This window comes from Cryptomeria japonica, chromosome 7 (genome assembly GCF_030272615.1).
Source record: "Cryptomeria japonica chromosome 7, Sugi_1.0, whole genome shotgun sequence".
NCBI lineage: Eukaryota > Viridiplantae > Streptophyta > Pinopsida > Cupressales > Cupressaceae > Cryptomeria > Cryptomeria japonica.
This window is the reverse complement of record NC_081411.1, coordinates 803,954,448-803,981,476: the sequence shown is the minus strand read 5'-3', so window position 1 is coordinate 803,981,476 and position 27,029 is coordinate 803,954,448. Positions and strand designations below refer to the sequence as shown.

Here is a 27,029-nt window from a genome sequence, read left to right as displayed (position 1 = left end):
TGGGAATGAGCAAGTGCATTGCATGAAGAGGAAACTGTGTGATGAGTTACATGATTCGATGAAGCAGTGATCAAGGAGCAGTCAAGGTTGTCTTGAACAATGTGAAATGATTGCTATGTAATTGAATGGTCATACTTGAACCAATTTATTTGTAATCTCTATGAGATCTTAGGTTTGTGATGTATTACTGACCTATTGTTTTGCTTATAAGGTCAATGAGTTATTTTGTTGTAGTGTTGGCAATTTTGGTTAAGTGTTAGTGTGATTGATTGCCAAACCAAAAGGTGTACTTGTAGTATGTGTGAAGGAAGATAGAAGCATGAAAAGGATCCAATCAAGTAGAGTAGTGCTATTTACCATATCAGCAAATCCCCATTGTTCTCTAACAATTACAACAGTCAAATCCACTAACCAAGTAAGCTTTAATAGGCTTAGTGCTATCTAAATCCTCTAGCTAGGTGATGTATTAGCTTGGATTTAAAATCCTCTACCGAGGTTACTCCTAACAGGGTATTGCTTCTAATAGGGCATTATAGTCAATCCCTTAACCGGGTGGTCCCTAACAGGATCTGTTCTTAACAAAACTTTTTGTAAAGCTTTAACAAGCTTGGCTCCTAACAAGGCAAACTTCATAAGAGTTGAAAAAAAATTGTGGGCATTCATCCCCATTGTGGTTTTTCCCATTTGGGTTTCCACGTCAAAAATCATTGTGTCAAGTGGTGAATGGTTTTTGTGGTTATGTTTGCTATGGTTAATTTGCTTAACTATTAAATCCACTTAGATATGATAAGATGATCGAAAGTAATCTGAAATGTGCTTTTACTATTATCACTAAAGTATTTGAATGTTTTTGTTAAATGATTTGGAAGTTTCAGAGCTGTTATATAGTTATTTTGATATGCCAGTCAAATCGGTAAATTGTCAATGCTATTGAAGTTTGTAGTTCAGTGTTTTGAACCAGTTATTTTTGAGATTGCCTTGTGAGATTGTTTTTTAGTTTGGTGAAAGTTTAGTTAGTTTTGTATCTACTGAATCAACCCCCCCTCTTAGTAGTTGTCTAGATCCTTATTGATTAATCATACCATTAGTTTTTAGGCCATGGTACTACCTCCCACACATTGTTATTCATGATGGAAGAATACTCTTCCACTGTGACATCCCTCCAAATCTGATGCTTGGATGCCTCTTGAAAGCTAGAAGGCTCCACCTTAATCAGTTCACTCATGAGTGACATATAATCAAAAAAATGTTTAGGAGCCTTTCTCTATTTGATTGGATTTTGAGGATCACCAACATACTCTTGGGCCTCTCTTAGTGTTTTCTTAGCTGCCCTATTTCTCCTCCTCCCTATGATAGGAATTTGAGGCTAAGGAATCCTCTGTTCTTCCTCTTTACCAACTTTCTTGGCCTACTTACTATTCTCTCCAACTTGTGTCACCGGAGTCTGAGGAATTTGTGCAACCTCAACCTTGGGTTCTTTCTCCTCCTCATGAGCCTTCATCAAGCTTCCATACTTTTGAAGAGCCCTTTCCTCCTTGAACTTCACATCTCTATGAATAACTGTTTTCCTGAGGGTAGGAATGTAAACATTATGGGACTTAGAAGTTTCATTGTATCCAACCAGGATACCCTTCTCTATAGTTGGTTCTAAATTGGTTCTCTTCTCCACAAGAATATGACAATACAAAAGGAATCCAAAGATGTGAATGTGCACCAAATCTGGTTTCTTCTCGGTGAACGCCTCTTTTGGAGTCAATTTCCCCAAAACTTTATGTGGGATCCTATTCTACAGATACATAATTGTATTGCAAGCTTCTACCCATTAAAAAAAGGTAGATCTTGATCATGAAACATGACCTTGGCTACTCCAACTATAGCCCCATTTTTCCGTTCAACAACCCCATTTTGCTGAGGGTTGTACAAAACTGTCAACTCTTTCTTGATACCTTCCCAAGCACAAAAATATTTGAAGGCATTACTTGCCTCCATTATCAAACCTCAATATCTTGATCTTCCTCCCTTTCTGGTTCTCCACGAGAGCCTTAAACTCTTTGAACCTACTGAAGACTTCATCTTTATTCTTCATAAAATATATCCATGTCTTCCTAGAGAAATCATCAATGAAGGTAACATAATACTCATACCCACTCAAGCATGTTGTTGACATGGACCCACATACATCTGAATGTATGAGATCCAAAATCTCTTTAGATCTAGTATCGCTGCTTGGAAAATTGGTCTTGGCATATTTCCCAAGAGCACAACCCTTGCATACCTCATGCTTTTCGACCTTAATATCAAGTGGCCCCGTCACTATTTCCTTGAGCACACTAATCTCTCCATGGTGAAGATGAGCCATCCTCCTATGTCATAATTCTACAAGCCCTCTACAACTACTTACTAATGCATGTGCTAGCTCAAACTGTAACCAAAACAATCTGCCATGCCTGACTCCAATCACTTTTTCTACCTTGGAGTTCTTTGGATAGATATAGACTTTTCTCTCTTCAAAGGTCATGATGTAACCCTTTTCCTCCAAAGTAGAAACAAATATTAAATTCTTTGTCATTCCAGAGACATACAACACGTCCTCCACCAATAGAGGTTTGATAGACTCCCTCTGAAACTTGACCATGCCTACACCAGTTGCATGGTACTTGGCATTGTCTCCAAGCTCAATACAGAAGTCCATCTTCTTCTCCTCCAGCTTGGTGAAATATTCTCTCTCCTGTCATGTGGAAAGAAGCCCCACTATCAGTATACCATACACTTTTCGCAATTCAACTTGAGAGACAAACAATGAGCAAAAAATTATTCTCAAACCATGTTGCAAATTCATCCACCTCTTTTGTAGTAGCAACTTGCTTCTTTTTCTTGCCCTTGTTTTTCTTCTTCAGGCATTGAATAGCATAGTGACCCATCTAATGACAACAAAAACACTTTATGTTACTCAAATATTTCTTCTTCCCATCCTTGGAAGAAGACCCTTCAATTTTCCCTTTATTGAATGTCTTCTTACCCTTGCTTGCAAGAGCAAGATTTTCTTCATCATCAGCCTTCTTTGTCTGTCTTTCCTAATGAGAATTTTTACAAGTCTCTTCCTGGACAAAATCATCCCAAAGCCTTGCCCAGTCAAGTAGGCGATCTCTTCCGACAACACACTTGACAAAAACTTCCCATTGCTTTGAGAAGCCATTTAGGGTTATCCACATGAGCTCATCATCAACAATCATTTCTCCAACAATAGCCAACTCATCCTTGACCTGTGTCAATTTGGACAAGTAAGAGGTCATTCTCTCGCCCTTGTACATCTTGGTGTTATGCAACTTGTCCTTGAGCATCATCTTATGACTCTGATAGTGGCTCTGATAGAGTTTTGTGAGGGTATCCCACATTTCCTTGGTAGTGTATTTCCCGAATAGATGAGGAATCAAATGATCTTTTACCCCATCGAGGATAATCCTCTGAGCTTTGGCCTCCTTTATTTCATGTGAATCTAGGGCAATAGGATCATTTACTAGTGGAGTCACTTCTGTACTAACATAGGTCCACAACCTATTCTCCTTGAGAACAGATGTAATCTGAACCTTCCACTGCAATAAGTTAGACACACCTTCAAGGCTATCCTAATGCCAAACACTAGTTTCCATTGCAATATAGAAATCTTGAAGAAATTGAAAACTAAAATATAAAGAAATCTATGATACAAAACTGATGCAGCCATAACTGGTAAACCCTTAAAAGAGAACTGACTAGCTTATGTAGCAAGAGTAACACAACGAAAGAAACAAGAAAACATAGAAAGATTAGAGAAACGGATCATATTATTATCTTAGAACCTTCGGAAACCAACTGCTTATCATCATACAATCATCATAGAACATTTGGTATTCGACTGATTACATGCAGGCTACAAGACAAATACAATCCATTCGAGACTCTCAGAATTAATCAGATCACTAATCATGAATCTCAATCCTTATTTTGATTTCTACTTCCTCTGTCCTACAAATGATTATTTAATACCCTATATATACCCTCCGGAACATATCCAGGTCAGCTAAAAAATATTACATTTACCAATGCAGGAAAATGAAATGTGTAACTAGGTCAGCCCTAAGAATGAAAGAAATTATTCCAAAAAATAACAACCAAGAAGTGCAGATCAATAGGAAAGTTGACCACACCCCAAAGAACATCGGACAAGATCCCAAATAGATCTACATGCCAAGAAATTGCTCCAGAAATGAAGGAAGACCAACCAGTAAGCATAAGAACTGTTCCAGAACCCAAAAACAGTCAACTGGGAGCAATAACTAGCCGGAAAAGAATCCAAATGGACTGAAAATATGGAATTAAGCACATGAGCCAACCTAGAAACTAAAAAAAGGATTTACAATGAAAAGAAAGTAACTCCCGGCACCTACTGATAGGAACAAAAAAAACTGCACACTGAACTGAACAAGAATTAAACTGGAAGGAAAGCTTTTTGGTTGATGCAAGATTTATCATAGATTAGGGATGCTCCTAGATAAGACACCCCAGGTAGAAAGAGATGTTCCATGAGAGACAACTCATGAACATCAAAAAGGATTCTGGATAAAGACCCCATGCTCATTTATGATCCAAACATCTTCCTTATCTATAAACCTCTTGTTTAGCTCCTCCGGGACCTCAACCAGATTCTCTAACCCTTGACTCCCTTTGTTTCTCTTCCTTTGCTTCATTTTTTCACATTGTCTCTTCTTACTTCTCTCTTTCTTCCACAACTCTGATTTGCATCTGCCAGAAGACTTCATCCAGTTTGTCACCATAAGCTTTCTGTCATCTGGTTCTATCTGTCCATCAAGCTTACCTATCAGATCCTTTTGTAGACTCATGCCATCTTCCGGTATAACCTCTGCAACTGGTTTCTCAGTACTGCAACTTTTCTCAAGACTCAGATTCTTCACCTCCTCTTTCTCATTCAAAGAAGTCAATGTGAACTTCTACCCATCTTTCTCAATAGTGATTAGGTTTCTTCTACAGTCATAAATAGCTCCTCTATCAAACTGCCAAGGTCTTCCCAACAAGACATGACAAGCACTCATAGATACAACATCACACAAGACCTCATCCCTAAAAGGCCCAATATTAAAATTCACCAAACACTATTCCTTTACTTCTAACTTTTGATCATCTTGTAACCAACTTACCTTGTAAGGACAAGGATGCTTAAGCCTCTTCAACCCAAGCTTCACTACCATCTCTTTAGATACCAAATTATCAGTACTTCCAGTATCCACAATGACCTTGCAACACTTACCACCTGATTTGCACACAGTCTGGAAAAGACTCTCTCTCTAAGTAGATCTGGTATCTTCACTGCTCTGCTCCATCACGACTCTTTTGAACATAAGTAATTCTCTTTGCTCCGATGTACAGTCAATTATGGTAACTTCACCTTCTAGTTCCTCATTTTCCACACAACTTCTTGCCATTCCCTACTTACATTCATAAAATCTATGCCCAATTTCTCCACACTTGAAACATTTTCTTGGAAATTCTCTGTTGGTATTGCCACTACTTTTCCTATGTGTTTTCTGTTCCGGTTCTTTACTCCACTTAGGTTTTGATTCTTCTTCAACATTCTGCTTCTCTATACTCATCTACCCCTTGAATATCTCCTTCCCTCTAGGTTATTCATTTGTTTTCTTCTCACCTTCTCCTTAGCCTTCAAAGCATACTGGTAAGCTTCTTCAACTGTGGAAACCCTCAACATAATCATCTCATCCTGAATGTTGAATGCAAGTTTATTTATGTACCTCACCACCTTTTATCTATCCATCTCTCTATGTTCAGATCTAATCATCACCTTGTAGAATTCCTCAGTGTACTCTTTCACAGTCATGTTTCTCTGTTTCATATTCTACAACTTCTTGAAAAATTCCAACTCATAGTCTCCTGGTATGAACTTGGCCTTCAATCTTGCAACCATCTGTCTCCATCGGGTGATCTCATTTCACCATTCCCCACTCTATCTTTCTGCAGTTCTTTCCACCATAAGGCAACATGCCCTTTCAACTTAGTCTATGCCAACCGAACTCTCTACGGGTCCTTGACATCCTCAAACTCTAAGTAATCCTCCAACTCTCTGATCGAATTAATTAGATCCTTCGGGTTCAGCATTCCAGAAAAGTTTAAAACTTCCACTTTATGAACTTTACTCGCTTGTGTCACTTTTGTCAGCAATCTTTCCTCTCTTTCATCTTTCGGTCCTTCAGCCTCTTCCGCTTCAAGCTCTTCACCGGATTCTTCATACTCATCCTCAGATTCAGGGTTCCTCCAAAAACCAGCCAATGTATTCGGTATTTTGTTCCTCACCTCATTCTTGAAGTCCTCCATCATCTTCTCTACCCTCCAGGGGTTCATCCTTCTAGGTGATATCTCCTCTTCCGCTCCGGTGAACTACCTCAACTCAGCGATTTGACTACCGGTTTCAATTGCCTCTCACTCAGTGATCTATTGAACACATGCGCAACCTGCCTCCAATCGACAATCTGTCCATCCAAAGGAATTCCTTAAGGTTCACAAACAACTCTTCCACCAACTGGTTCATAAGCAGCTTTGATACCAATTGATGCAGCCATAATCGATAAACCCTCAAAAGAGAACTAACTGACTTATGTAGCAAGAGTAACATAACAAAAGCAACAAGAAAACATAGAAAGATTATAAAAATAGATTATATTATTGTCTTAGAACCTCTGGCAACCAACCGATTATCATCATACAATCATCATAGAACATCTGGTAGTCAACCAGTTACATGCAGGCTACAAGCCAGATACAATCCATCCGAGACTCTTAGAATCAACCGGATCACTAATCATGAATCTCAATCCTTATTTTAATTTCTACTTCCTCTGTCCTACAAATGATTACATAATACCCTATATACCCTCAGGAACATATCTGGGTTGGCCACCAAAGATTACATTTACCAATGCAGGAAAATGAAACGTGTAATTAGGTCGGCCCTAAGAATGAAATAAATTATTCCAAAAAATAACAATCAAGAAGTGCGGGTTAGCAAGAAGGCCAACCACACACCAAAGAACATTAGACAATACCCCAAATAGATCCACACGCCAAGAAATCGCTCTGAAAATGAAGGAAGGCCAATTGATAAGCATAAGAACTATCCCGGAACCCAGAAATAGTCAACCGAGAGCGATAACTAGCCAAAAAAGAATCCAAATGTACTGAAAAATATGCAATTAAGCACATGAACCAGCCTAGAAATCGAAAATAGGACATGCAATAAAAAACAAGCAACTACCAGTAGGAACATAGAAAACTGCACACTGAACTAAACAAGACCTAAACTGAAAGGAAATGTTTTTGGTTCATGCAAGATTGTTCATATACCGGGGATGCTCGTACATCAAAAAATTGGCTTTGTATTCAGAGTTTAGAGCTCTAATACCATGTTAATTTCTATAACCCATCAATAGATCAATTGTTCAACAAATATCACAAAAAATAAACTATCTGATTTGTAACAATTAATACACTGGATTAATTAACAAAAATGAATAGTAGAAGCAAATTCACATGAAACCAATCACATAAACACAGATGACACTGATATACCCAGGAAACCCCAATATGGGGAAGAACATGCAAATGTTGAATCTTCTATTCAACTTCAAGAGAAAAATTTCCTTTTGAATACAATCCTAGTGGCCACAACAATTTTACATATATATCCTTCTTGATGAAAACATCAATTATGCAAGAGAAGTGAAACTTTTCTCATATGACACATCCTAAGAAAAACTTCCTTACATAATACGGGAAATGAACTTTCCTTAAATGATGCAAACTAGAACTTTCCTTAGTGACACAAGAGAAAAGGAAACTTGTCTCACACAACTCAGACTATCTCACACATAAAATGCTCTTGTTGTTAACCTCACAACTCTAGGAAATATTCCAATTACAGAATAGAAAATATGCTAATGCTGAACATCCAACACAAGTTTCACTAAAGAAACTTCCACAACCACACCTTTCGAACTACAAGAAACTTAACAAAATAAAAATCCAATATTAAATTTTGATGTGATAAGGCTTTGTTTTATTTCAATTTAAGTAATGCACAGTCAAATTTATATGAATATTAAACTTTAGCAACATCATAAAATTAGTTTTCTTCCATTTGAATAGAAATTTTGACTTATGGATAATAGTAGATATATTCAAAATAATCTAAAGGCTTTTAGAAAGCCTTGGTTGGCCATTCATATTAGATAATTTCAGATATTTATTAAATGTGTACTTATGATTTTGGAGGGAGGTATTTGAAGATTGTGTGCTCTTCACATGACAGATGTATGATTTTGTAAGAACCTTCAACATGTTGTAAAAGTTTGTATCCACTACTCGAATTTACATTTCATAGCTATTTGTTAGAGATATAAAATTATTATTTCCATAAATATATGAAATAAAATCATATCAGTTTCCTTTCTTTATGCTTGGAAAGAAAGCTTTGGAATGTATCAATGTGTTTGAATTTCTTCATATTTAGTTGTGTGCATTTGTATGTTTGAATAAAAAACCTCAAGTTGAATTCTCCAATTGTTTGAATTTAAAGTAACTTGTATGACACTATGAATCTATATTCACTAATTTTAAAGTAACTTGTATGACACCATGCTTATAAAACCCATTAAGATAAGATTTTATAATCAATAAACAATTGAATAAATGTATATATAAGTAAATTTTCATAGAAAATATATTTTGAACTTGTGAATATCTTGCTTCATCTAACTTAATAATGGAAAAAATGATTGGAATTAGAGAATTTGAGTGTCAAGAATGTAATCATGGCAATTTTAAGCTATGATACTATCATTCGTACTTTAGGAAAGTCTCTAAGTTCTCAATGTGAGGTTAACCCCTTAAAAATCTCATGAAACTATTAAATAGCCTTGGAAATATCTTGGAAGTTGTATTTAGGTATCAATACTAAAAAATGGGGCCAATTAATTTTTTTCTACAACTCGTTACAATTTTAACATCAAACAATCAAAATACAAAATCATCTCTTGGTATATTTTGTACTCTATATTCTACCTCTAAGAAGTTGAGACAATCTCCTAAACATTTGAAGTAATAAATTACAATCCAAAATGATAAATAAAATCCCATCTAGTTTTTCAACCAATCATTCTAATGTAAAGTAGATATATACCCTAACACTATTTAAATTGAATAAATGTTGCAAGTCTTTAGATTTCAAAAGACATTGGCCAATTGATTTATCTTAAAAAGATGAGATGCTAGCCTTCCAACGGAGTATCTTACTCATTATCCTTCAATATTTCTTTTTTTGTGATACATTAAACCTTGCTAGAGGATACAATGACCACCAACTTACTTGGAACAATTTTATTCTTTGATGTTTGAGACCATCTTGATGGCATGTTGAATGAAACACATCAACTTAGTTATAACACATCTTTCCCTCTTGAAAGGGAATTACTCCCATTGGTTTATATCAATAGATCTTTGTATTCGTAGGTGACCTCAAGGTCCATCATAAAATTTATGCTTAGGAATCATACTACTATGTTCACGGCATGCTCATCTAAAATTAGTATATCATTTATATATGAAAAGATGATCTCAATCTCATCTACCCAACTCTAACTAAAATATCAAAGGAAATAAAAAGGGAGATAAGGGAAAGAAAGAAAGAAAGTATATAAATACTCTTCCAAAAATGCATCACAAACTTCTAAGAATTCCTCTTTGGAAGAATTAAAAATAAACAACTTGATGGAAGATAACTTAAGATAGTTTGTACACAAAGATGATGAAATCTTCCAAGACAAATCAAGCAACATATTTTTTCCTTGTGAAAAATATGCTATAAAGCTATGAATCCTAAAATATGTATGCAAATCAATTAAAAATATGTGCTACTATAAAACACATTATAAATTTTCAAATCTAAAACTAGGTCGCCAATAAAAATATAATTCATATGAACAATAGTAATCCAAAACTCAAAGAATCACAATCCCAAGTTAAAAATATAGAGAAAGAAAAAATTATATTATATTAGATTGAAGAGACTATATTAGATTGAAGAGACTTAAGAAGTTCCATATTCTATTGGAATTTGCCATCTATTTTCAACTTTATTTCTAGTGCTTAAAATTGGAAAACAATTTGATACATAGATTCTTAGCTTAAAAAGCATAAGCATGTTTCTTTATGAAATTTTGTATACTCAATTAGTTACAATAATAAATTCTTAAAAATATATGGAGGGCAAATAATTTAATTCAAAATTGGTTTCTCCAATATAATCAAATATTAAATCTTCTAATAACATGACTATATTCATTAAATTTACCGCAACAACCACTTTGAAAAATGAATGTTTAGTTCTATATAATGCACAACATGATCTCTTTAGATTAGCTTTCCCTTCACTTTCTAAACTACCTTAATTGCAATTAGCAACTTGGTGTATTCAAATAATATCTTCTTCTAGAAGTGTTCATCATGCTCCTCGCCTTTCCATTGTCCAAGAATGAATTTAAGAATTTAGACATAATTAGATTTAAAGAGATATCATTGCATGATATGGGGATTGGCCTAATAAACTCTAATATTGCATAGAAGACAAGAATCAAATTATGACAAAATAGATAACAAATATTAAATAAAGTTTAATTATACATGTTTAAATTATATTTAATACATAGTCATGCTAAGATGATTATTTCGATAATTTTAATTGATTGTACTTCTCTTTGATTTGATCAAAAAAACCAAAGTTCTCCAAGTTATAAATGATTTCTTCTATTTTTAGGGTTGTTGCACTTTCCTACTTTGTATGATAGTGTCCTTGTAAATTATTTATGTTATTTATTTTTATTATAATTAGTACTAATTTTATATTTAAGACTACTCTTATAGCCACTTTTAATTCATAGATAAGAATTCACATGATACTTAAAAAATAATAATTGTATGAAATTTGAGATCTTTCATTATATATATGTTATAGAATTTTTTAATCTAAATTATTGACTATCAAAATTATTCACATTTGAGTTTATTTGACATATTGACATGCATCAAAATATGGAAAGAAGAAAAATATTAGATTATATTTCTCATTCATTAGATAGCCCCATCATTTGTAAATCCACATCAGAGATATAAATTATTCAAACAAACAACTTCAAAGAGATAGTATGAGGCAACATAGAGATTATAGAATATAAATGCAAAATAAAATTGTTGAAAACAATATAAAAGATTTCAAGAAAATGCAATTGACAAAGCAAAGCCAAATTAATGAATGTGTTTTCAATAAATGTGCCAAAATGAGAATGATAGAACAAGGGTTTGAAGAGATCAGAAGAAACTATCCATAAATGCTCTAAGATTTAAATGCTCTAAGATTGCAATTTCTCTTGAAAAGAAAATGAGGCTATTTTACATGGTGGAGACTCAAAAGAGAGTCATGACTAAAGGGTAGATAAGCTGAAGTTTAATTTTGAAAAATCTCCTTTTGTTTCAACAATGAAATCTGGAAAAGAAAATTACAGTTAACAGCAAATGAAAGATGGTTTGGATGAAGCTAATGGACAATTTTGGCAACTTGTCATTTCAAAGTTGTTGGCATAGAAGGAGGATTTAAATATTTCGCTTGATCAAATGAACGTTTTTTAAAATCTATCAATTATATGTTTAATAAGAAGTCATGGTTTGTCAAAGAAAATGAATCCAAGGTGTTAGATAGGAGAAAGCTTGTAGATAAGTATCTTGAAGTAGAGTCACAAACAATTACAATTTTCAGAACTATTGACAATGTGGAGGCAAAATTTCAGAACTTGGATAGGTGTTGCCTTGGTAGAGTGCCAAACAAATAGTAACAAAATCATCATCAAAAAAATTAAAGCACAAAAAAAAACAGAAAAATTAGCGCACATAGGTTCAACGTCAGAAGCATATTCATATAATTGCCTGTTGTTTTTGTTCAGTCTGTCGCCCATCAGTTTATATCTCTCCACTGACAGTTTCACCCCCTATCCTTCCAGTTTTTCTCGGAATGGCTTAAATCACACACACTAAGCTTACACTTCTAGGCTTAAAAGTGTTAAACACTCAGAATTGATCTTACATTTTCTAGGTTCAATATGTTGCTTAATGTGTGTGGTCACACTAAGAATACACTTTTAGACTTAAAAGTGTTAAACATTCAAAATTGACTAACATTCTCTAAACTTAATATATTGCTTAGTGTGTGGGATTTTAGGCTAATCGTTTTCCTCTCCTTTACTGTCAACCATCAACTTCACATCATACAGAAATTAACTCCATTAATAGACCAATTTACAATTACCTAGACTTCTTCGAACCGCCTTTGTTGACCCAAAAAAAACACAAGACAAGACCAAACCAAGCAATCCCTGCCTACCTCATACGAAACATATGAAAGTAAAGCACGTTTTGTCCTCGTCCTCACTGAGAGTTATGTTTAGGAATTAAATCCATGTATTTTAACACCTATTTAACTTTAGTCCACACTCCGAAAGTAATGTTTGAGAATTAGTCTGTGTAGGTCCACAAACATTCCACCCGTGACAATGTATTTGCCTACCATCTGCTCCAAGTCCGGCTACTTTTGTGATAATGTATGTTAGATTTGCCTGTGCACTATTTTCTCATTTCACGTGCACTGAAAACAACCGCCGCCTTTTCACGTAGCGGTCCTCACCATGCACAGGCTACACCTTCTAGATGAATTGAATGAACATCCGTGCGTCACAACAAAAGAAGATAAAAGAAGATGGAAATATGATATTACTATTACAATTCAATGTGTGTTTTCTCAGTCAAATTTATTGATCTGATATTCTTATTAGGATTCAACCATGTGATTTTTCAGTCAAGTTTATTAACCCAACCCATGTTTCATATGTATATGAATCCATCGAGAATGAATGGTATATTTAGTTTCAGAAAGGGCTCTACACCAACTAAAACAAACTTGAACATAGAATTTTCCCAAGATTAAACCTACTTAAATTGCCACTCCATTTATCTCTACTGTATAATTCGTATAATTCGCTAGCTTGATTTGAATGATTTAAGAGTTTAGAAGTTCTCTATGGTCGTATGTACTGTATACTGGATATTAGAGACTATAAGAGAACCATTTCTATTTTGATGGTACGCAATACCAACTATTATGGCGCTTTTAGTATTTGCCTTCCTAATCTTCTTCTTTGTTGGGTCGAATGCCCAGCTCCGGACTTCTTTTCTCTTTAACGAATTCAACGAAAGCGGTTTAATTTTGCTGCAGAGCGCTTCGATCAAGTCCAATGTGCTGAGGCTAACTGATCAGTCGATGAATGCGGTGGGGCGTGCTCTGTTTGAGGATGCTCTGCATTTGAAGACTAATAATTCAATCTCATCGTTCAGCACCACATTCGTCTTCTCCATAGTACCTGCTACTAATAATCCCGGACATGGACTAACTTTCCTGATATCCCCTTACAGATCCGCAGTTAGCGCATCTGAAATTGGCTATATTGGTTTGTTGAATGCGTCTAGTGATGGAAGAGAAGATAACCATTTATTTGCAGTCGAATTTGATACACATCTCAACCATTGGAATAATGACATCGATGCCAACCACGTCGGAGTCGATCTCAACACCATCAATTCTTCAGTGTCTAAGACTGCAGGTTATGAAATTGGTGAACAGTTTGAGGAATTGAAAATGGCAAGTGGGCAGAACATTCAAGCATGGATTGATTACGATGGTCATCAGCACAATCTCAATGTTACCATTGCCTTAGCCGGGATGGCGAGGCCTCTGAAGCCGCTGATTTCTATGCAAAAATTTGATCTTGGGGACATCTTCAAGGAGGAAATGTATGTGGGATTTTCTGCAGCTACAGGACGTGATGCTGTTGAAGATCACTACATTCTGGCTTGGAGCTTCAGCACGGACGCCATGGCACAACCTCTAGATCTTCTCCATCTTCCTTCGTTCATACCCAAGACTTCAAGAAAGCCATCCGTAGGACTTATAGTTGGTGTTTTCATGGGTTCACTCTTTTTAGTTGTTATGGCTAGTCTGGTTGCATGCTACTGGTCGATAAAGAGAAATCTTGGAGATGCTGTGGAAGAATGGGAGGTGGAGTTCTGGCCCCACAGGATTCCCTATCAAGAATTGAGAACCGCCACAGATGGATTCAGTGACGAGAGATTGTTGGGTAGTGGAGGTTTTGGGAAGGTATACAGGGGAACTCTGCCCAGCACAGGACTTGAAGTTGCCATAAAACATTTGACCAGAGATCTCCACCAAGGAATGAAAGATTTTGTTGCTGAAATCTCGAGCCTTGGGCGTCTGCAACACAGAAATCTTGTTCGGCTTCAAGGATGGTGTCGGCACAAGAATCAGCTCTTTGTTGTTTATGATTACATGCCAAACAGGAGCCTGGATCGATTCATATTTGGGAACCCAGAGACAGTTCTTGGATGGTCGTCAAGATATAGCATTCTCAAAGGAGTGGCCACTGGCTTGTTGTATCTCCACCAAGAATGGGAATGGGTAGTTGTGCATAGAGACCTAAAGTCTCAAAACATTTTGCTTGATTCACAGTTCAATGCAAAGTTGGGAGATTTTGGGCTTGCCCGTTTGCATGACCACACTCAGAAGGCCCCAACGAGTGGTATTGCAGGGACCTTGGGTTACATTGCACCGGAAATCATTGCCACGGGAAAAGCCACCGTAAGCACAGATGTATTCAGCTTTGGTATAGTTTTGCTGGAGGTTGCTTGTGGAAGATGGCCTGTGGATGAATCTGCCGAAACTGAGAAACAAATCTTGGTGGAGTGGGTGAGGAAGTTATATGTCGAGGAGAGGATAATGGAGGCGGTGGATACAAAGCTTGGGGGACAATATAATGGTGGAGAGATGGAGAGAGTGCTTAAGTTGGGAGTTTTGTGTTCCCATCCTCAACCAGAATGCAGGCCTGACATGAAACAGGTGTTACAGATATTGGATGGACAAGCTCCAATTCCACTTGTTCATATTGCAGCTGTAAATAGGACGTTCCTTATTCCAGAAGCCAAGGAGCTCTCTGGTGCCAAGTGTTCAGTGAATAGTGCAGGTTCCAGTCCTCTCACTGCTCGATAGTAAGTTTGCATATTGTCTATTTAGAATATGTACCTTTCATCATAAAAATCATAATATAATATGTTTTTTTTTTGGTTTTCAATTGATTAATAAATATGGTAAAATGTACATTCTCTTGTTTAGGTAGATGTTTTAGATTGAATTGTATTACAGTTATTTGAATTTTTTAACATAATTTGAAAAATTTATGTTGGTTTTAAAATAAATAATTTTTATTTTAATGGGACCATTTACTATTATATTATAATTAAACAAAAATTACATAAGCTCTTTAAAGTAGGGTATGAGGTCATAAATAGTCATGTCATCTGTCCGTCCAGTCTTTTTGTCCTAGAAACAAAAAAAAATGTTTATTGCTACCCTCAAATGCCCCTACATATATTCTATGTTATTATGTTAGTTTGGTTAGCTAGGACAGCTGGTTCTCCATATGTAATAATTAGTAAATAATTGTTTACTAAACAAATTTTGTTAGATAGGGACAATTATTTGTTAATTATTTGATCTCTTTTAGAAACTTCTAGCAACCAATTTTGTTAGGGTTGTTTAGTTGTTATTAATCTCAGTCGTTGATTGAGAATTAATCTCGGTCGTTGGTTTTCCAACGAGAATAGTATAAAAAGGGGTCAAGGGTCATTTGGAGGATATACAAAGTTTGTGGAGAAACTTGCAATGTTAGCAAGTAGTCTTGCAATGTTAGCAAGGGCATAGTGATAGTGTTGGGATAGTAGCGGGGTGGAATCTCAATAGGAGAAATTGGGAAATCATCGAAGCTCTACCAGTAAGAGGCAAGCAGTATTTGTATCTCTTGATTTGCTGTAGTTAATATATATTCCTCATCTGCAATACTAGTTTTCCCTTCAGGGTTTATCCAGGGACAATTGTCCGAAAATATCGTGTCATTGTGTTGCATAATTCTTTCCGTGTGTTTTTATTTGTGAAGTTGCAGCTATCTTATTTTTCAGTATTTCGCAGTTAAATAATCTTTATGAGATAGGAGATTAATAATTAGTAACTACAATAGAATTTTCACATGGTATCAGAGCTAAGTAGAAAAAGTTTATCTTAGGCAAAGGAAAGAAAATTGAGGGTTTATAAAACCTAGTTTGATCTCTTTAGAATTATTATTTCTTTTATCCCTTGAGATGGCCTCAGTAGGTTTAAGAGATCAAGACAGATTAGATGGAGCCTCAAATTTTGGTGTCTGGAAAGCCAAAATTTATTTATTGCTAGAAGAAAATGGTATCAAGGAATATGTTACCACTGTTGTGATTGTACCTACAGATCCAATACCTCTTGCAACATATAAGAAGGAAGATGCCAAAGTGAGGAGGATAATCCTTGATGATGTTAAGGATCATATAGTTTTGTGTATCACAAATTTGGATATAGTGAAGTCAATGTGGGATGCCATCCTAAATCTGTACCAGAATGCAACCACTAACTAGAAGCTGATTCTCAGAGAAAATTTGAGGAATACTCGGATGAACAAGGGAGAAGATGTGACAAGCTACCTCACCAGGCTTAGACTTGTCAAGGATGAGTTAGCAGTTGTTGGAGATAATCAGGTGATGATGAGCTAGTACAGATAGCCCTAAATGAGTTTTCTAAGTAGTGGGATGTCTTTGTTTAAGTTATTAATGGACGAGACACCTTACCAAGTTGGGATCGACTTTGGAGTGATTTCACTCAGGAGGAGCTTAGACTAAGCCTTGTCAGTGGATCCAATAGTAAGAGTCAGAAAGGTGAGATGGACCAAGAAAACATTGCCCTAGCAGGAAAAGGGAAAACAAAGAAGGGGTCTAGCAAAGTATCAAATCCACAAAGTGAGAAGAAGAAGAAGGACTTGTCTAAGATCAAGTGCTATGGATGTCACGAATTTGGCCACTATTTCAGTGATTGCCCTCAAAGGAAGAAGAATGAGAAGAAAGGGAAGAAGCATATGGCAGCTTCAACAAGTGTAGATGAGCTCTCTAGTAGAATGGAAGATGAGTTTGCACTCATAGCTTGTATGGTTAGCTCAACCTCACAGAGTGTCTGGTATATAGATAGTGGGGCATCATTTCATATGATAGGAGTTAGAGAGCATTTCTCCAATTACAAGGAGGAGAACACTAGAATCCAAATCTCTATGGAGAACTTGTCCAAACTTAACCCAGTTGGGAAAGGGACTATTTAGTTTTTGAGGGAGAATGGAAAGCTGACTTCCCTTCATGATGTGTTGCATGTGCCAGGTTTAGGTATGAATTTGATTTTCGTATCTGTTCTTTAGGATAAAGGCTACAATGTACTCTTTAGAGGGACTCATGTGTTGATCAAGCATAAGGTTTGGAAATCACCCATAGCTATTGGAGTTAGGAGTGGTCGACTTTATAGGTTGCAATTTGATACTCCTAAGGAACTCATGAGCAACACTAATCCTAGAGATCTTGGAGAGCTATGCCATAGGAGGATGGCACATATACATCATGGAGCACGTAAATTGCTTCATGAGACTGTGATAGGTGTTCTAGAGGTGAGCACAAAGCACGGTGATGTATGTAAGGGATGTGTGTTGGGGAAGTTTGCAAAAAACATCTTTTCCAAGGAGTGACACTCGATCTGAGGGTGTTCTTGATCTAGTACATTCAGATATATGTGGGTCAATGTCGACGAAGTCTCTCAGAGGATACGAGTACTATGTTACTTTTATTGATGATTTCTCTAGGAAGACCTGGATATACTTCCTGAAGACCAAGGATGAGGTTTTTAGTCACTTCCAAGAGTTCAAGGCTCTTGTGGAGAATTCGATAGGAAGGAAGATAAAGTTTCTTCGGTCAGACAATGGAGGCGAGTACAAAGGGAATGAATTCCAAGAGTTTTGTACCAAGGAAGGAATCAAGAGAGAGTGGACTATTCCTTACAACCCACAATAGAATGGGGTCACTGAGAGGAAGAATCAGTCCATATCAGAGGCTGCAAGGGCTATGCTACATGATCAGGACCTACCCCGCTACTTATGGATAGAAGCATGTAGTATGACAATATACATAGAGAACAAGGTTCCACATAAGGCACTAGGGAAGAAGACACCAGAGGAAACTTTTATAGGAAAGAAGCTAGATGTTAGTCACTTTAGGATATTTGTAAGGTTTGGCATATTGTCATATTCCAAGGGATACACTTACCAAGTTAGATCAGACTGCAGAGAGGGGGTACTTTGTGGGGTACAGTGAAACCTCAAAGGCATATAGAATATTTATTCTAGGGACCAGAAGGATTATAGTTAGACGTGATGTCAAGTTCATGGACGACAAGGCATTTAGGAGGTCTGGATATTTGCCAGCAGAGCATCAGAGTGAGTAGCCGATAGAAGTTCTAATGATAGCTCAACCGAGTCAAGGGCAACAAAGCTTGAGTACAATCACTAGTACCAGTATAGGCTCAGGTGGTGAGAATTCACAGAGTATGGAGCAACAGGTGCAGGAAGAGATGCATCAAGAAGACATGGAGGTTGACATTTCATCCTCTATAGTTGGGAGTAGGAACCATGAGGTTCAACAAACACAAAAGAATACTCAGGAGTTAGAGGTTGCTCCTAGGAGGAGTAGTAGACAATGAAGACAACTAGCCAGGTATGATGACTATGTTGCATTAGTTAGTCAGTTTGTAGATAGATAACCTTCTAGCTATTAGGTGTGGCAAGATGCAATGGTTGAGGAATATACCTCAATAATGTAGATTGATGTGTGGGAGGTAGTTCCTAGACCAACAGATAGGGTTGTGGTTGGATTGCCTTGGATCTACAAGATCAAGCACGATACAAATGGTAGCATTGAGACATACAAGGCAAGGTTCATGGCAAAAGGGTTCTCTCAGAAGGAGGGAATAGACTATGAGGAGACATTTGCTCGAATGACCAGGTATAATTCTATACAAGATGTAATATCATTTTCAGCATAGATGGGATGGTAGACCCATGAAATGGATGTCAAGACAACATTCCTAAATGGCAAGTTGAAAGAGGAGGTATACATAGAACAACTGGAAGGCTTTGTAGCACACAACAAAAATACCCATGTGTGTAGATTGAAGAGAGCTTTGCACGGACTCAAGCAGGCTCCCAGAGTGTGGTATTGATAGTTACTTGTAGGAAATGGGCTTTATGAAGAGTGAGGCAGATGCTAACCTCTACTACTTGGTGGTTGGGGGTGAGATTCTCATTCTTGTCCTATATGTGGATGACTTGTTTCTAATAACTTCACTGGGGCTCATAGAAGAGTGCAAGAGGGACCTTGGAGTAGAGTTCGAGATGAAGGATTTGGGACTTATGCACTACTTTATAGACATGGAGGTATGGCAAACAGATGGAGAGGTTTTCCTTGGACAAGGGAAATATTCCATAGAAATCTTGAAAAGGTTCAAGATGGAGGATTGCAAATCCATGTCTACACCTATGATCATGAATTGGAGGAAGGTAGACACATCTAGGGAGAAGGATGTAGATCCCACCTTATACAGGTAGTTGATTGGTTCTCTCATGTATTTGGTCAACACAAGGCCAGATATAGCATTTGCAGTTAACTCTCTTAGTCCGTTCATGGTTGAGCCAGAGGTAGTACATTGGACAACGACAAAGCATGTGTTGCATTATTTTCAAGGTACAATCGAGTATGGGATAGGGTATGCACGAGGTGAAGGAATCGGGTTGATGGGCTATACTAACGCAGATTGGGTAGGTAGTACAACAGACAAGAGAAGAACTTTAGGGTCTTGTTTCAGTCTGGGATCAGGAGTTGTCTCTTGGTTCAGCATGAAGCAGAAGTTTGTGGCTCTGAGTTCTGCAGAGTCAAAATACATCGCAGCTAGCATGGCGACATGTGAAACTATATGGCTTCGGAAGTTGCTAGTAGCCTTTCTTGGTCAGAAGGTGGAGACTACAATGATACACTGCGACAATCAGAGTTGCATCAAGTTGACTGAGAATCCAGTGTTTCATGATAGGTCGAAACATATAAACATCAGGTATCACTTCATCAAAGATTGTGTACAATGGGGGATTGTTCAGCTACAGTTTATACCTACAGATCAACATGTAGTAGACATTTTGAGAAAGGCATTGGGGAAGGCCAAATTCATCTTCTTCAGAGAGAAGTTGGGTGTCATGCAGAACAACTTCCTCGCTAAGAGGGAGTGTTAGTTTGGTTAGCTAGGACAATTGGTTCTCCATATGTAATAATTAGTATATAATTATTTGCTAAACAAATTTGTTAGATAGGGACAATTATTTGTTAATTATTTGATCTCTTTTATAAACTTCTAGCAACCAATTTTTTTAGGGTTGTTTAGTTGTTATTAATCTCATCCATTGATTGAGAATTAATCTTGGTCATTGGTTTTCCAACGATTGTAATATAAAAAGGGGTCAAAGGTCATTTGGAGGATATACGAAGTTTGTGGAGAAACTTGCAGTGTTAGTAAGTAGTCTTGCAGTGTTAGCAAGGGTGCAGTGATAGCGTTGGGATAGTAGTGGGGTGGAATCTTAGCAAGAGAAATTGGGAGGTCATTGAAGCTCTGCCAGTAAGAGGCAAGCAATATTTGTATCTCTTGATTTGTTGTAGTTAATATATATTCCTCATCTGCAGTACTAGTTTTCCCTTCAGAGTTTTTCTAGGGACAATTGTTCGAAAATATTGTGTCACGGTGTTGCATATTTCTTTCCGCACATTTTTATTTGTGAAGTTTCAGCTATGTTATTTTTTTCAGTATTTCCCAGTTAAATAATTTTTATGAGATAGGAGATTAATAATCAGTATCTGCAATAGAATTTTCACAAGAGATACAACATTTATAGAGTAACATTAGAAATATATTCACTACCCCATTACATACAAAAAGGATCGTATCAACTCAATCTCACCATCACTCCTGGTTATCCAATGAAGCCTCCTCCTCCTCCTCATAGACAGTGTACCAAGCAAAGGACCAATTTGCACCATCCTCTCCATGCAAACCCATAACAATCATTAGGAAGGAAATTATCTATCCGACATTCACCTTCCAAATGGCATAGTTTGCATCGAACGCTTGTACAACAAAGGGTTTCTAAGGCCCATTATAAGTATGGGTCACTTGGGGCCATGGATTGTGCTCTGGGTGAGAGAAAGGCTAGAGATTGCCAAGCCCAAGAATTTTTGCATTCCTCGAAGCCATTTGGACCACAACAACTTATACATCAAAAGCTTCACCATTGCTTTATCTACTCCACGCTCTAGCAGGGCCACCAAAAACATTGAAGCTATATTTGTATTGATGCAATAGTGATGGTAGGTATTCACATAAAATTTTACCGTAATCGTCTCTAATAAAAACATAACAATTATGGAGCCTTGTACTTTGAATTTATGTTTAGTTGGGCATCTGTGATGGAACCTCTAAACACCATCTGCCTCTTCTTCAAAGAAAGACATATGATGGTGTCCATTTCTATGTCTCTCAATCAGTGATGACTAAGGAGGTTGTACCATATTTTAAAGAGGAAATCATATTTAGTACCTTGTAATGTGGTTAATTTGAGCATACCAAGCAAGAAATCTTCTTGGAATATGTGGTCTCATGTAATCATTTATCATTGTTACCGGGTGTTATGTGACTATTTGATCATGCATCATGATATCATCAATCATACTATCTCATAGGTCTATGAAGATCTCATTGTGCTTCAAATTGATGGCTAGATTTTCCATGTGATTGACTACTTCATTAGCCTTTCAATAGATATGTGATAGCATGCAATTTTTGAAATGAGGAAGTAGAGCCCCTACTTCTTGAACTAGCTTATTTAGTTTCCAATTTAGAGTAGACAACCTCTTGATTGAATTGATGGTGCTTGAAAAATCACCTTCAATTTAGATTTTCTCCTTATTTAACCTTCTAGATTTTGAGAACAAGGATGACTATTTGAAGTTCAACTTCATTGTTGGTTTCATCCACAAATTTCTTCATTCCCGAGGTCATAATGATGTCAATGTGGTCTTTAACAATCCAACCAGCCTCACATTTCTCAACATTACCTTGAGATGACCCATCAAAGTTAACTTTAGCCAACTTGGGATCAAGAGGAAATAATAGGAATTAGCCTACAAATTGTGGCTCAATTGAACTCAAGAGACCGCATGAACGGGTGGAATAGTGAGACCGAGAAACTTCTTTGACCAAATTTTCATATGGTTTCCAATATATATTCTAGACCAATTTTTATCTAATTTCTAATATATATTTTAGACCATATATTTCCCCAATATAGTATTTAGTAGCATCCATTGTTTGAGCCCCACACCACTTTCCATCTTTGATTTGAACAATTTATCCCATGCAACAAGAGGGAATATTTTCTTCTTTGCAATTCTACTCTAAAAAGTGGTTCTCAATTTATTTTCTATCAACTCACCTATTTTCCTAGGCATCTTTAAACAAGACAAAGAAAATGGGAATCATAGATATTATTGTTTTTCACATTAAAATTCTTCCTACTAAGGGTATTCACTTCCCTTTACACACTTCAAGTTTGTTTAAATAGCTAGTTAGCACCAAATTTCACAATTTAGGTCTATTTACACCTAAAAGGAAAGGGATGCCCAAAAATTTCCTAGGTTGTTTGTTGATTTTAAAACCCAATATTGATGCTCTCTCTCTCATTTTTCTCTTTTGTGTGTTGAAGAAGAAACTATTAGACTTTCCAAGTGTGTTATTTCCTTGATGTAGAGCTATATTTATCAAGTGTTTATTTGATCACCTTGGCCTCCCTTCTACTTGTGATTCTTAAAAGCATAGTATTTGTATATGCATGTTAGAATTCATCTTCAAATAACAAAGTAATCAATTAGAAACAAGGGAAATCACAAATCCCTATCTAATCAAAGAATCTTAACAAACATACAATAAAATAACACAATCAAGCAAATAGGAATTAAAATAATCAAATCAAATCAAAACTCCCTATCCCAAGATTGTGTATTGCTTCCATTGCTCTTCTCCTCTCCGTGGTATGATGGCTCTCAAATATTGCACTGGTAACCTGCAAGTGACACAAAGATTCGAAGTTCGTGATTATTGAAAATGGAGATTGGATGCTCAATTTATAGAAAATTGGAGAAGATTGATTGAAAGGTGGAACAAATTGATTAAGATGTGGAACTCAGGTGAGCTCATATGAAAATTGATAGTTGAACTGCTGATTGTAGGAGTGGAACTCAATAGATTGAATAGATTAATTGAGTCAACTGACTGAGATAAAGCTGACTGAAGGAAGAAAAAGAATGATTGGAGGAAATAAAGAAGATGACACAGAGAGCTTAATTTAGAAAAAGCTAACTGAAAGATAGAAATAGAGATTGAAGAGATAATTGATTTAATTAATTAATTTAGCATGTGCTTCCATTTAGATTTAGATTTTCAATTTAATCTTTGCATGAGATATTAATTCAAATAATTGAATTTATTAATTCAATTTAGTATTTGAATATATTTAGAACTTGACTTTGATTTTCAATTTGATTTTTGAAATCATGCACATGTATTTGAATTTGGAAGAAATTAGAAGAATATGAAATTAAATGAAATTAGAATTTGGGGATTTGGAATTGAAGAATTAATTAGTTAATTAAATAATTAAAAGAAACTATTTAATTATTTAGAAATGGACTTTAATTAAATAATAAAGATTATTCAAATTAAAGGATTAAAATAATATTTAATTAATATTTAAAAAAGGGTTAAAATGATTAAATGATTAGAGATAGAATAAGAAATAAAATAATTAGTAATTTATTTAAATAATGAAGATTATTTAAATTGGGGAATTAATCAGAATCAATTAAATAACAAATATTTAATTAATATTTAGAAAATGGTTAAAATGATTAAATGATTAAAGAAATAGAAAATAGAATAATTACTAAGATGATGAGGAAATATGAAATTAGAAGAAATAGTTAATTAAATAATTATTTAACTAATTAGAAGAATAATTAGTACACGATCAATGAGACATTTTTAGGTGTCTACATTTGCCCCTCTTTGAGACAAAGTCGGAACAACATTGTTTTAAAGAAAATGAAAAATTATGCCCGAGTATGCCTTGGTACTGCTATATAGTGTAAATATGCCCCCTTGGAAAATTTCAAAATTGAGACCATGCTTTTGATATCAGTTTAACGAGCAAGTGCGTAAAATTTCATGTGATTTCAAGATCGTTTGAGTAGGCTACGAGGTGTTTGAAGCTGGCGGGGACCACGGGTGTCGAGGTGTCAAAAAACCCTAATTTTGAACTATAAATAGAGATTTTTAGGTTTTCATTTGCTCATTTGCAATTTGGTAATTCCTTCATTTTCTCTGCAATTTGTGTGGTTTTTTCTGAGTATTTGATCATCATGGTTGGTTATAGAGCTCGATTGCACTTGTTTGACCGAGTACGTACATATCAGAGACCTCCTGGGACTAGCGGCATGGTATTTTCCAAATTTTCCCCTGATTTATGCTATTTTCAAAAAAAAATTCTATGATCAAGTTTTGCATGGTGTCAAGAAATCGCTTGTCGATGTTTACACATTAGTGTTAACTGTACTGCAAACGCTTTAACTGTTATGCATGGGTCCTAAATGTCACACATTAGTATTAAACATGCCACATTCATGTATATCATTAGGCATAAGTGTTTATTATTACGCATGAGCTCATATTATTACGCATTAGCTTTAAACGTCATGCAAGAGCCATAATTGTACCGCATTAGTCATAACTATCACACATTCGTTGTAAATGTAAATTTTTGTCATGCATTTTGAAATATTTTTTTTTTTCAAGATCCAGTATATGATCTTTTCAACATTTTCTCATTGCAGGAGAACATTGGAGTGTTATACTGCCGACAAAGCAAACCTAGTGGGCTTAATCTTAGAGCTGACTTACCGGATGAGGAGATCGAGCATATCCGACAGCTTGGTCTATATCATGTTTTACACTTGCTAGAGGTAACGGCCAACAGGGCCATGATTACAACTTTGATAGAGCGATGGCATTCCGAGATTTGTTCTTTTCATCATCCAACTGGTGAGGCATCCATTACCTTAGAGGATGTATGGCATATACTGCATATTCCTATTCATGGTGAGAGAGATGTATATGACCATGATGATGGCATTGCTGGACTATGTGCACTTTTTGAGTGTGAGATACATGACTTGCAGATCAGTGGCCGCTATGACATCCCTTGGGCCTGATTAGACTATGATGACATGACTATTGTTTTATGTGGTGTTGTCGGTGGTTTACTGATACCTGACAGATGAGGTCATGGGTTTCCAGTTGGATGGGGCAGAGTGCTCCATGATATGATTGTTCATCGTCGACTATATGCTTGGGGTCATTGTCTACTAGCTATGTTATACTATCAGTTGCATGGTATTGTGTATCTTGGATACTGTTCTATCAGTTGTGGTGTTACTTTGCTCTAGACATGGGCATGGGAGCATATTTCTATTGCTCGGCCTGTTATTCATGTTGATTTGCAGCTTGGTGAGCCTTATGCTTTTAGGTATACAACAGGTATTAGATACAGAGGTTCGGGGAACACTTTATATTGGAGACATCAGTTTGACATATTGCAGCATTTTATTTGGAGACCATACTTGGATTACCCCGGTTGGCCTGATGATACAGTGCACTTGCCTTTCCATCGACAACATAGATATCTTACTGGTAGGACCTTTGAGACACAACAGATTATCGAGATGTATCTTCCAGGGCGGGTTCTGAGACAGTTTGGTGAGGTACAGGTGACACTAGTGGTTACTGCTTATTTTTCTTGTGTATCTCATGAGGTATCTGATTGGGGTGTTTGCATACAACCACATGTTGCTTCTGCTGATTTTGAATCTCTACAACCATTACTCTAGGGTTGGGGTAGAGGTGCAGCAGATCCAGGGATGACAACAGAGTATGATGCGTGGTTTGCTAGGCATAGGCCAGTGCCTTTGACTGATCCTGCTCTTCTGATTACAACACAACAGATTCAGTATCCTAGACAACGGTTGAGGATAGACATAGGGGAGAGAGCTAGAGGAGTAGGAGAGGGTGGAGCTGAGAGAGGAGGTGAGGATGATGAGGGAGGAGATGAGGGTGATGAGGGAGATGATGTAGACATTGGTGGAGACACCGAGTCTATTTGCAGTGAGGATAGCGATGATTCTTTTGAGTCATCGAGCAGTGGGAGTGGAGGTGATGATGAGGATATGCTGGGGCTAGAGGATGTGCTTGCTGTAGAGGGTGGGATAGGACTGGTTGGTGAGGAGGATGAGCTGCAGACTATTAGAGCGCAGGTCCAGAGTTTGGAGGATGAGGTCACTAGACAAGATATCGAGCGAGAGACTTACCATGCAGATTATGGTGCCCTTAAGGCTGAGCGAGTTCGTCTCCAGAGGGAGAGAGATGAGGCAGTGTGGAGATGTTAGATTACCATGGATGCCTTTGATCAACTTTTTAGAGAAGGTACCGATGCACGTGACCACCTAGATAGATATTTCACTACTGCATAGGAGGCTATTTATTATAGATAGGCATATGAGTGAGCCATCCCTGAGGGTCAGAGAGAGCCTAGCTTTAGTGTGTTTATGGGGAGGAGATTGAGTAGATCTACTTCATGACAGACTAGCAGTGGTGGCGTTATGGGACCACCTCGACATCTTGGGGTAGGATCTAGTTGACAGGATCTACCTGCTGATAGAGGCAGTGTTGGTTGATCATGTTATCTGACCCTTCGGGCTTA

The 27,029-nt window shown here is 36.6% G+C and overlaps 1 protein-coding gene across 1 annotated transcript; it reads left to right on the top strand.

Annotated features, from left to right (window-relative positions):
- The first annotated feature begins 13,267 nt into the window (after nt 1-13,267).
- LOC131038628 (L-type lectin-domain containing receptor kinase IV.2-like) lies at nt 13,268-26,715 on the top strand. The gene is made up of 4 exons (XM_057971116.2): nt 13,268-15,225; nt 25,777-25,810; nt 26,161-26,294; nt 26,436-26,715. Exons 1-4 carry the CDS (start codon nt 13,268-13,270, stop codon nt 26,713-26,715), a joined length of 2,406 nt encoding a protein of 801 aa, XP_057827099.2.
- The last annotated feature ends 314 nt before the right edge of the window (nt 26,716-27,029 follow it).

Coding starts and splice junctions, on each gene's coding strand:
- LOC131038628 (XM_057971116.2), top strand. CDS start 13,268: ATGGCGCTTTTAGTATTTGCCTTCCTAATCTTCTTCTTTGTTGGGTCG. Junction 15,226..25,776: donor AGTCCTCTCACTGCTCGATA/GTAAGTTTGCAT, acceptor GTTGATTTGCAG/CTTGGTGAGCCTTATGCTTT. Junction 25,811..26,160: donor TGCTTTTAGGTATACAACAG/GTATTAGATACA, acceptor CCATTACTCTAG/GGTTGGGGTAGAGGTGCAGC.